Source organism: Microtus oregoni, unplaced genomic scaffold (assembly GCF_018167655.1).
Source record: "Microtus oregoni isolate MIOR12 unplaced genomic scaffold, Mior012 000000F_ref0000247, whole genome shotgun sequence".
NCBI lineage: Eukaryota > Metazoa > Chordata > Mammalia > Rodentia > Cricetidae > Microtus > Microtus oregoni.
Window position 1 is genome coordinate 54,621,763 of NW_024543059.1, and position 12,363 is coordinate 54,634,125.

General features: G+C 43.2%; 1 protein-coding gene across 1 annotated transcript; it reads right to left on the minus strand.

The window, feature by feature from the left end:
* Nucleotides 1–4,837: 4,837 nt before the first annotated feature.
* LOC121449306 (U1 small nuclear ribonucleoprotein C-like) lies at nt 4,838–5,352 on the minus strand. The gene has a single exon (XM_041653621.1). It carries the CDS (start codon nt 5,315–5,317, stop codon nt 4,838–4,840), a length of 480 nt encoding a protein of 159 aa, XP_041509555.1. The 5' UTR covers nt 5,318–5,352.
* Between the last annotated feature and the right edge of the window lie 7,011 nt (nt 5,353–12,363).

The window sequence follows — 12,363 nt, forward strand, 5'->3', positions numbered from 1 at the left end:
AGGAAAATGTGTGCCATATAGCAATGACTCAATAAATACAACATGGCTGTTCTTTTAGGACTGCTGTACTTATCATTGTGTGGAGGCACGTGTAGCCTCTCTTGAGACAACTGCGCTGCATTCTTGTAGCTTGCCTCGACGGAGCCCAGGGTGTTGTCCCTCTGCAGCTTTACGTGGTGGCTTCTCAGAACCTCCTTGCAGGGAATCTGACCATGCCACTCATTGCCTGGCTTTAGCTGCGTTCTGGAACTTTGGCGAAGACTTCTGTGATCCCATGACTCCTGCCTTTTGCAAAATCACATAGATGATGTTACCATTTCTGAAGACCTAGGAACCAGCTAGCCAGGCTCGCCATAGCAGACACATCATCATCACCACTCGCTTACAATCTATAAAACCTCCTGTCCTTACACAACTTCTCTGCCATTGATCTCTGAGACCAGTGAGTCTACCTGGAAGTTGCTTTGGCCTCAATAAATCTGTCATTACATCTCTTGAATTTGACCTCATCTGGCTTATGCATCAGTGGAGAAACTTATTATTCGGGGCAGAAAACCTATTAGTGACCTCACAGAAGTTTCTTGTTACTCTCTGAGAGGAAGAAACAGAGCAGAATCCACTGGCACCTGGATTTCCTTAAAGACAAGAAAGGTAAGGAACAGTGGCCAATGCCCAGATCATCACAGCTTGCATTAGTGATTAAATTACACAAAGAAAGCATCTTGAGTCTAAAGGTCGCCTAGTTCTTCACAGAGGCCATATTTGAATGCCAGTGTGGACTGGGTAGACGACCTAAGTGTGTGCAGCCATCTGTCATCTCCAGGAACAACAGCCCTGAGCTCTCTGCCATGCCTCCTCCAGCCCAGCTGTGACGTTCCATTCTGAGGAGAGGAGGAGAAAGGCATGCATGCTGGGCTTGCTTTTTCCTCTATGATGGAGATGTGACTGCGTTTGCCTGCCTTTACTTCAAGCAAAAAGACAGAGCTTTCTGCCAAAGGCAGACTAGATATGAAATAGTTGAGTTGTAGGAAAAGTAGAGGATTGTCACTGTTAAGGTGCATGAGTTCTTAGATACTGCTGAGGGGAAGTCTGTTTACAGTTTCAGACAGGGTCTCAAGTACCCCAGGCTAGCATCAAGTTCGTAATGTGCCTGAGGATGACCTTGGACTGCTTATCCTCAGGCTTCTCCCTCACACACTGGGATTATGAAGTTCTGGGGATGGAATCCAGGGCTTTCTGTAAGCCAGGCAAATGCTCTGCAAACAGTTCCTCAGCCCCAGCCCTAGCTAGAGCCCCTGCTCCCCACTCGCCGCTTCTGACCCTGACCCTGATCCCGATCCCGACCCTGACCACATGAGTTTTGATTCTTGAACAATCACAATATTTTTATTTTGATATACGCCAATAAAAGCACCAGAAGTACTTTAAAAATTAAAGATGAAATTGTGCGTAAGTAATGTTTAATGGCCTCATAGGTTTATATGTGAGATTATGGATGCCAAAAGAAAAAAATAGAAGCATTTTGTTGCATATAATTGATTTTCATTATTGCTTTCCTGGTAATGGTTATAAAAGACAGTAAATATAATATATATTGCCTAAGTGAGTCAGATATCACTTATTTCTATTCTAAGAATATAAAAATGAAATCTTCCCGAAACAAATCAGTAAAATGCTTTTGAAATTGCTTGGACAGAAGACCAGTTTTTACCCCCAAAATATAACATCAAGGAAGAAAATTATTTTAAGAATCCATTACATTATTCCAGGTGAAGAAGGTAAGTGAAGTGTAGTGATGATTTATTCTAATATTTTAAAAAATCATTATGAAGAAAATCTAACTCCATTTGCCACTCTGAATTAATGTCATAGAACAGTCATTAAGAACAGAGAGAGTAGCATGGCGTTTCTGTGCCAAGAACTGCCAGAATTGATCAATTGAAGACCTGAGCAATACTGGTTTTCTCAGCACACTGGCCAGAAAACAGATACTTAGAAGTGAGGATAGCAGAAACTCGGTTTAAAAAAAAAGTTTCTGCCCTTGACCCTGTGCCCATCAGAGTGGCTGAAATTTGCCAGCATTGCACCACAAAAGGTACCAAGAATCCACACACTCATCTAATTCAATGACAATGAAGGCTCCATCCCCAACTCTTTATTAAATAGCCCTCATCATGGAATGCCACTGTCCCTCCAAATGGGCCTCTTCCTCTGTTTCTGAGGAGGCCCCCTTCATTACAGAGAACCTGCAGCAATGCGGGCATTAGCTCTTGCTGCTTCTTATAGCACACAAAGCATGTTAGCCTTGAGATGCAAAGGCATTTTACAGAAATCTGCTAACCCGAATTAATGACTTGATGAACTTTGGAAGATTCATGTCCACCTAATGGATTAGTGGTTAATAATGCCTTGTCTTCAGCCTCTGTGAGGGTTTGAATCAGAACGGTTCCTGTAGGCTCAAAGAGTTGACTAGTCATCAGAGAGAGGCGCTACTTGAGAAGGATTAGGCGGTGTGGTGTGGCCTTGGTGGAGGAAGAGTGTCCCTGGAGTTAAGCTTAGAGGTTTCAAAGGCCCGTGCCAGGCTCAGCTTCTCTCTTACTGCTGCCCATGCTGATAATGGATTAAACCTCTAAAGCTGAAAGCCAGCCCTGATTAAATGTCTTCTTTTATAAGAGTTGCTTTAGTCACCGTGTCTCTTCACAGCAATAGCAACCCTAACTAAGACAGCCTCTACTCAGGCGAAGCAGGAAGGAGGCATTGCCCTCTAGAGCTCACGGTCCATCATCAGTGACTCTTATTTGCATGGGCTCCTCTCTCACCTTCTCTCTTTACCGTAAGCCTAGCTCTCCTTTGGGGTCCTTCTGCACGATGGCTGTTCTTCTATACCAGAACTACTGGACCTGCGAGCAGAACCAGACCCTTTCTTCCCTTCCTTCAGACCAGATTTTCCTCTCCTCCTCCCTGAGACTAAGACTTGGAATATGATTTCTTTTGACTGGCATAAGTCATTTCCTCTTCTTGTTGCAATTATCCACAGATTTCAGTTCCAGCTGAAATCAGAAACAAGCATCTCAGCTCTACTGAGAACTTAACCCCTGGTGCTCTCACAGCTGTGTAGATGACCCTTCTTGTCTTCTAACCTCTAAGTCCCGTGCTTGCTTGCTTTCTCCATGACTGTGGCCATCAGCTAATGTCAGCCACTCATTTCTACACAAAGTCTTAGGTCTTAGCACTACCAAAACTCGCAACTCTAATATAACCTAAACTTCTAGCATTCAAACTTTCCCATCACTTATATTTCATTATAATCCTGGCTCCCAAGATAGCTCTCCAACAATATCCAATTGCTGTCTTCTCTACTGCTTTTCACTCCCTTCCCATTGCCACTGATTCTCGACTGCTTCTTTATCTCCTCAGTCTCTGGGAGAAGCACACATGTTTGAAACACAGTCTCCATTGAAAGCAGCTCTCCATTTGTGACACCCCCTGCATGTGATTCATCACCAAGCATGTCTTCAGAACATAGCCTGAACATGATGGATTTATATTGCCCTCGTCATCAATGCTGGTCTGTACCACTGTCCCGTCTTTCAGATCACGCTGCTGTCTAGGCCCATTCTCCATGCAGTAGTCATAGTGAACTCACTAATAACTAAGACAGAACACAGCACTGTTTGCTCAAACCCTGACATCTCTTCTATTGCCCCTGGTCAAGTCCTCAGTGTGACTAACAAGAGCTTGCCAACAAGTATTTGTCCTGAATCATATCGTGTCTCCTAAGTGTGGGGGAATCGGTGTTAGGACTCTTTGGGGCTATCAAAAGATGCAGATGCTCAAATGCCTTATATAAAATGTTGTGGTGTTTGCATATATCCTACACACACCCTCACATGGGATTCAAATTAAATATAACTCTTGGCATAAGTGTTAAGAAAATAGTTATTACACCATTTAACTCAGGGAGTCCTCACAGAAAAGAAGCCTATACATGTCGATACATACATTGTCCCCCCCAAATTTTCTATGAATAAGTGGTAGGTTTATCTGTTGTATAACTTATTCATAAGAAAGATGTTTGTGTTTGTTAAATTAATGAATTTTTTAAATAATGGGTCTTTAACAACCAAGGATGCCTTCTTTTTTATTGATTTTTATTGAATTCTACATTTTTCTCTGCTCCCCTCCCTGCCTCTCTCCTCCCCCTTCAACCTTCCTCCGAGGTCCCTATGCTCCCAATTTACTCAGGGGATCTTGTCTTTTTCACTTCCCATGTAGATTAGATCCATGTATGTCTCTCTTAGGGTCCTTGTTGTGGTCTAAATTCTCTGGGATTGTGGTTTGTAGGCTGGTTTTCTTTGCTTTATGTTTAAAAACCACCTATGAATGAGTACATGTGATAATTGTCTTTCTGTGTATGGGTTACCTCACTCAAAATAAATCCATTTTCCTGCAAAATTTAAGATGTCGTTATTTTTTTTCTGCTGTGTAGTACTCCATTGTGTAAATGTACCACATTTTCCTTATCCATTCTTCGGTCGAGGGGCAAGGTCATGTGCTCAGCTATGTTCATAGCAGCATTGTTCGTCATAGCCAGAACCAAGGATGCCTTCTTCTTCTTTTTTTTTTTAACTCAAACAAGCTGACAGATTTATTTTCACATTTCACAATGTAAGTGAGCGCTGCACTTTTTCTAACCCCACTTCTCCCCTCCAAACTATTCTGTCAGGAAAAAAGAAGCCTTGCTTGTCGTGCAGCTAGAAAACACCCAGGCTCAGCACCGTGATCTCCTGCTGAAACAGAACAAGAAATACAAAACCGAAATAGAACCTTTCCGCTCTTATCTGTCTGGCCGAGTCATGCCAGGCTGTGTGGGCACCATCATAGGGCGAGCAGGGGGTCTCATCATTGGAGCCCCGGGCATCATGGGCATGTGCCCACCCATGGGAGGCCTCATTCCAGGAGCAGGTCCCACGGGCATCATCCCAGGAGGAGGTGGACCCATCATCGGCATCATGGGAGGGCCTCCCATGTGGGGTGCAGGCATCATGCCAGGGCGAGGAGGACCCGGGAGACTGGGGGGAGGCGGGATCATGGCCCCTGCAGGAGGAGGAGCAGAGAATGGAGCTGGAGGTATCTTTCCTTGTTGAAATGCAGCCGTTGTTTTGTCAATCAGACTCTGGGCCTGCTCTTCCATCCATTTCTGGTAGTAGTCTTTCACGTTCTCCTTGTGCTTCCGACCGCTGCAGTGCGTCTTTCTCACAGATGGAGAATCATGCGTAAGATACGTATCACAGTAGTCACAATAAAACTTGGGCATGTTGCTTCGCAGGCCGTTGGCTACTCGCTTTCGCGCCGGGGAAATCAACCAAGGATGGCTTCTTAAGAGCTTAGGCTCAAAGTTGGCGTCTAACCAGCTCTCCAAACCATGTGCATACTTGACTTGTCTTAGTTTTAATTGTCTTCTCTGATTTCAAGAACTTGTGTTGTTTATGTTTATAGCCTTATCACTAGCACAGTGGCCGGATCGAGGAAACGCTCATATGATTTGCGTAGGCTGGAAGAAGGGAGTCTATGTAGTGTCATCAAACATCCCAGGGTGATTTGAGATCTGTGTTAACGGATATTGGATAAACAAACTTCCACCAATAACTATCGTAATTTTTGATATCTTAAGGAAGAAACATTACTCATCTTTGAATAAATGTTATGTCTTTGTTTCTGTCACAGCGCAGCCAACGACTTCATTGAAGTCACTGTACAATACTCAAGGTTCACTGAGCCATGGACAAATATTTCACACAGGCAGCTCCCCACTCAGCCTCTGAGGTGATGGGATTTTACCCCCGTTGTTCAGATGAAAAAATTAAGGCCTTGGGAGGTGCTGTGACTTTTTACCCTCTTAGCTAGTAAGCTATGCCAAACATGAAGAAACTTTTATATGAATCAAAGATGAAAAAACTATTAATCTATCTCATTGTGAGTTTCTCAAAGTAGCTGGCTAATTTTTGTTCCATATTGGTAGTAAGCAATGTGCACACTGATGTGTGGATTGTCAAGAAAAACATTAATAAAAACAGATCCCACTATCCCAATGGATGGTATAAATATGGCACCCAACTGAAAGACAATATCTGGGGGTGACCTGGGAGCAAGCTGGGGAGTAGAGATGAAGGACAGGACGCTGGCTGTGTTGACGGCATCTTTAGCCATGTTGGCATCCTTGCTGTTGCTGAGGGGGTATCTTCATCCCCAGGCTTCCCGCAGAGCTTTGAAGGCCAATGATGGGAGACTTCCATCTGTCCCCTGGCCAGAGCCCTGACCAGGAGAGGAGCTATAGAAATAAGATAACAACTTTAATAAAAATATAAGTACCTCTGGTTTGCACTCCATATGTTTTGGGGCTCAAACAAATGTATCTTCAGAAGTCCCTCCTGGTGGAAAGAAAACAAACAAAAATATTGCCTGTGCTTAACCGTGGATGAATGATAATAATAAATAAAGCTTGCCTGAAGATCAGAGGGAAAAACAGCCCCACTGGTCAGCCTTACAGATCAGGCAGAGGTGACACACCTTTAATCCCAGTAGCCACACTAGTTTGCCATAGAAACCGAGTGGCACATGCCTTTAATCCCAGCTCTAGAGAGGAATGTAAGATGGGAGGAGACCGCTCACAGTCTTATTCTGAGATTCCTAAAGGCAGGATCACCATTTTGGACTGAGCACAAGGTAAGAGCCAGTGACTGTCTGTTTTGGTTTTTCTGACCTTCAGGCTAAACCCCAACATCTGTCTTTGAGTTTTTATTAATCGTGCTTCAGGCAGTGATGGAAGGCGTGCGCTTGTAAGGAAGGACAGCATCCCCCAGGTCCTAGACACCAGCATCACCAGGCATCACCATCCCGCAGGCCACAGAAGCCCTCAGGATGCGCTTGCCACACTGGGGCAGCATTGGGCCTAGGTAAAGTGTGCCAGGAGAAGAACACCCACTATTCTATCAATCCCCCAAGAAGACTTTATCTGGAGTTTTAGCATATTGAAATGCATGCTATTTTAGTACACTTTGAAAGTTTCTGCTTTTATTATGTTTAGGGATTATTTTTACTTTGGGGAGACCTGTACATTGGTTGTATCTAGTGCATATACTAATGTTGGGGCTGTTGGCTTGAACTCAAGAACTTTTGAGCAAAAACTTAAAAGACTTTTAGTAGATCTCTCTTTTCGGAGGTGTCTAATTAGACTGTGGTTACCCGATGCCACTGGAAGTCTTCCCAGCCTTCAGAAAGCTCAGAGAACGCCACTAAATACTCTAGCTTCCAGGCATACAGGATATGGATTCCTCCTTCTCTCTATCTTTGTGTCTACTCACGCGCCTGCATTTGAGCTGGGTTCAAGCCTACCATACTGTCTACAAAAATAAAATGAAGCAAACAAGCAGTAAATTTTTCTAGACAGATCTCAGGGGAGCAATCTCAACTTACACTGTGCAATCCAGTGTCAGGGCTGGAGCCAGGCAGGGGCCAGAGGCTAGAACCAGGAGGCAAGGGCACAAGAAAGAGGGTGAGAAAATGAGAAGCTGACATTAGAAATTCTTGGTCTTTTTCCTAATGTGACGTAAATATATCTTTGCTGCATGACAAGTGTGATATATAGAGTCAATAATTTAATTGGCTCAAAAGCTATTTTTTGGTTTTGTCCAGGAAAACTAAAAAGCATTCCTTCCCTAAATGACACAAAATTATGTCTTCATTGGTCACACTGGCAACTTTGAGTTAGTGGCAAAATGTGAAGAAATAAAATGCATATTTATAGATGCCTGTTTGTAGTCTAATGAGGAGAGAAACAAAAGGTGTGAATTTGGGTGGGTGGAGAAATAGGAGGATCTGAGAGGAGAGAGGGGAGGGGAAATTGCAATCAGAATATATGGTAAGAAAAACATCCATTTTCAATACAAAAATGTATTTTAAGAAAATTTCTAAGCTCAACTACAAATACATGAACAGACAGTATTACTAACTTCAGAAGAAAAATAAACCAAACAAACTATTGAGGGGCTGGAGAGATGGCTCAAAATTTAGGAACCCTAGATGCTTTTTCAGAGATCTGAGTTCAGTTCTCAGTACACAGGGTGTGGCAGAGGGTTTGGTCTGGACTCTGTGTCCACCTGTTTCATTTCAAACCTTTCTGGTCACTGGGGAGGCAGCTTGTCATATGTATTGTTCACTGAGAATATTCTTTTGGCTCACGATTCCAGAGGTCCAAGGTCAAGGAGCCATTTCCTGCTGTTAGAGTCTCAAAGCAGTTCAAGAGGGCACATATGAAGAGACAGGGAGTGGGGAGGGCACACGTGGTGCACATGTGTTTGTGTCCTTTATTCTCTCTTCCCACAAAAGTACCAGTGGTCGATGACGGGCGCTCTATGCTGATGGTGTTCTCTCATCCTAACCGCCTCCCAAAGGCTCCGAATCTGAACAACACAGCTGAGTTCCTACACAGTGGGGATTAAACACGGCTTGTGAGGTTTGGAGGGAAAATCACGTGCTAGCCACAGCCACACAGAAAACTTTATGAGGATAGGGACACGGGGCACCATCAGAAGCTTGGTTTTAGAGCACAAAAATCTAAGTGCAAGTATACTTTACAGTGGAATTATCAAGGAAGTATTGTGTATGAGAGGTTTTTTTAATCAAGTATAGTTCAAGAGCTTGCATTTGCAAATACTTAGAGTATACACATGATGGATAAAGCCAGAAGACTGGATAAGGTCACAGAGCAAGTATGGAGAGTTATCCTGCATAATTATCATCATAATTATCACAGAGGAGTGTTGTGGGGAGCTGCAGGCTGTGTTCCTACCACCCGGCTCCCGATCGCCTGGCTAGCTTATGCCCCAAAATAACGACACACAAACTGTATTCATATAAACACTGCTTGGCCCATTTCTATTAATGTGTGTAGCACCACGAGGTGTGCTCACCAGGAAGATTCTAGCCTATCTCCATCCTGGGTCGGAGCTTTATTGTGTCTGCCCTAGAGAGCAGCGGCATGGTGTCTGCGCTCACTTCCCTTTTCAATGAATTTGGCCTGGGGTTAGAGGAGAAGCTCTGAAGTTTCTGAAATGACCTTACACACATTTCTGGCAGTTTGAATTATGTATTTGTGCACAGCAGAATTCTCAGCATTGATGATTATAAATCAAAATATTGATCAGCTCAGCCATTATGGATGATCTATTACCTATATCATCAAATATTTAACCAAGATTAAATTACCTATGTAGAATAAACACACTCATTAGTATGTGCATTTGCTTTAATATTTAATAAATTGTGAAAATATATATTTATCAGAGAATGGTTTTAAAATAAATTTCTTTATGATTTTTATCATCAGTAAATATTTGATTCATAAACTTATTTTATACACTTATATACCTGGGGCCTTGTAAAACTTTATTTAGCAAAATGGAAAGAATTTAATAAGGTCTGTCTTAAATGAACAGGCTACATCTCAGGAAGCCAGACTTGCTTCTCTCTCTCTAGGTGGTGTCCATGTGCTGAAGGGTAGCATCTGTTGACATGAGGTAACTGGTGTCCAGAGTTAAGGTCCTCAGCCATCTTTTGGTTCCTCCAGTCTGGGGATTGCTTTTCTTTAGCTACTTCATCTAGAATTTGGGGTGCGCTACTCGGGTCCTTGTCCTCTGGAGCCCACTGCCGTGGCTATGGTCAGGGATTTTTCTGTAACTCAGTTTTCTCTCAGGTGGGAGAAAGAGGCAAATGTTTCCTGCCCTGAGTGACCCAGGCTGCCCAATGAGCTCCATCATTCTAGGGAGTAGCTGTTCTTTCTTTCACAAATACTTCCATTTCGGTAATGGCAGAATTGTCACTTTTCTGTGGTCATTACCAGTACCCTGACTTCTGATATCCTCTGTTATAATGGAGTGAGTCAGGGACCCCTCTGAGGAAGTAAGTGTTCAAGTCTGAAACCTCCTTGTCATCCCTGGTGATACCCTGTGGGACCGGGTCTACCCACTGTCATCCCTGGTGGTCCCCTGTGGGCTGGGTCTACCCAGTTCATCGTTACACCATGTTCTTTGGATCTGAGCCCTTTGACCTCAGTGCTGCAGTAGTCCCTGGCAAGCTTTGTTGCTGGGGCTCCCATCTCACTGACTCCACAAGACAAATGAGACAGGAATGGTGGGTTTGTAAGAAGGCAAGCGTCTGAGTGCAGAACAATACAAGTACGCAAATAGAAAGAGAGCATGTGCGTCACCATGAGAGCACAGTGTGAGTCAGGTTAAGGGCAGGGTTGCTCAGGGAGCCATTAGATACATATTTACTTTATTTCAGTTTTGTGTGTATGTTAGTGGGGACATGGAGACTAAGGCCACGCCTGCGAAAGAAGGTACAATTGGTGGCATTGGCAAAACTATAAATAGCCGTCCGTTGCTGTCATTGCAGCACTTCCTAGGCCCTGCTTGTTGGGGACCATGGGTGTGATAAGGGCATACCATAATAAAGTCATACATAACATGCAGAGAATATGAGCATTTTTGGAACTCAGAAAACTGTACCAAACATACACAAACACAAGCATCAAGTTATACTGTTCGGTAATGAATAATTTTATTCATCATGCACTCTCAGACACTTACGAAGGAAACCTGACACCAGGACCAAATTGTTGACTCAGAAAGCGTTCCTTATTTATGAATATTTAACATTTTTTTCACTGCTTGAGGGATCTGATGGTGTATGAAGCAAGTGACGTTACCAGTGAAATCCACTCTTTCTTCAATAATTAAAGCATTCTGAAGCTCCGAAGAGACACATCTTTCCAAGTACTCAATTCTTTGGAAAGATGCTTTAAAGAGAAGTCAGTGAACGAAACCAAGACCCAAAAGCCAAGGCAGCTACAAACTGAAAATGGCCACTTTAAAGTTAGTCATGAGGTTTTAAAGCATGAAGTTTTTATGAGTAGTGAATTGTTAATGTTTTAATTGGCTTTAAAACATGGCCCAGCTTTCTTAGGAGAAAGTAAGTGGAAACTAGAAATCCTTAGGTGTGTCTTGGGGCTGTGCTATTCCTGGCCATGTCTGCATCCTCTCTCGGCTCCCAGCCGTCAGGAAGTGGACACCTCCTTCTCAGGCGCCCACTGCCATGGCATTCTGCCTAAGATCATAGGGCCAGACAACCCTCTGAAATTTGAGATTAGCTGAATCTTTTCTTCCCGAAGTTTTTCCTCTTAGGCATCTTGTCAGAGAGAGAGCTAACTAAAGCAGCCAACTCTTCTCCATACCCCATGGGCTTCTTTCCATTTCAGTGTAAACGTTGCCACCAAAGCTCAAAACGCAAACTGATGGCACAGGTCAAGTTCTAAATGCACAGATTCCAATTATTCTCGTTCTAGTCCTCAAAGTATAACATCTCACAAAAAATACAATATTTTTATAGCTTCAGCTGAAATGTTGGGGCTTTATGGGAAACGGTTATTTTGTGGTGAATAAAACAAGGAAAAATTAGGGTGAAGAATGAAATTGTTGTGTTCATCAAGGTTGTTGAAGCAGGAAGAATTTAGCTGTGTGTGGTGGAGACGGAAAGGATTGGCTCAGCTGAGACAAGAGGAGGCATCAGGTTCAGGTGTCCATGGAAACAAATCTACTTTATCTGAGCTTATCACGTGGGGGAGGGAGCAGAGAATGTTAGAATCGGGATCTTAAATCGATGTTTAGAATTAGGAATTCAGGAGGCAATGAACTAAAATTTGGAGGTAAAGAACTGTGTTAAATTCAACTCAGCAGCCAGGCATAGTGGCACACACCTTTAATCCCAGAACTTGGGTGGCAGAGGCAGGTGATCTCTGTGAATTGAATTTTAGGTGAAAGAATCAAGTTGAGGCTCAGAAACACACAAAGAAATTCAGGGCATGCAGCTCATGTGTGAGCAATGTAGAGAAATATCTATCTAAAACGTTAGTTAGAATGTGATTGTGGCATGCCTAGAGCTCTAAGCTATTGGCAACCGTTTTTTCTATACAGACTCAATAGCTCTCGATACAGCAATGGAATGTTCTATACCTGCACAGCGTGGCAGCCCCTGGGCACAGGCACATGTGGCTAATGAGCGCTTGCAGTGTGGCTCATTCAGTAAATAAATTAAAATTCTGATTGAATTTAAATTAAATACATTTAACTAATTTGAATATATTAAATCTAAATACAGGTAGATAGTGGGTACCATGTAGGACGTGAATATGACGGCACTCAAACTTTCACACAAGAGGCTGAAGAGATGCCCCAGCAGTTAAGAGCCCTCGCTGTTCAAGAGGCCCAGAATTCAGTTCCCAGGCTCCACATAAGTCAGAGGCAG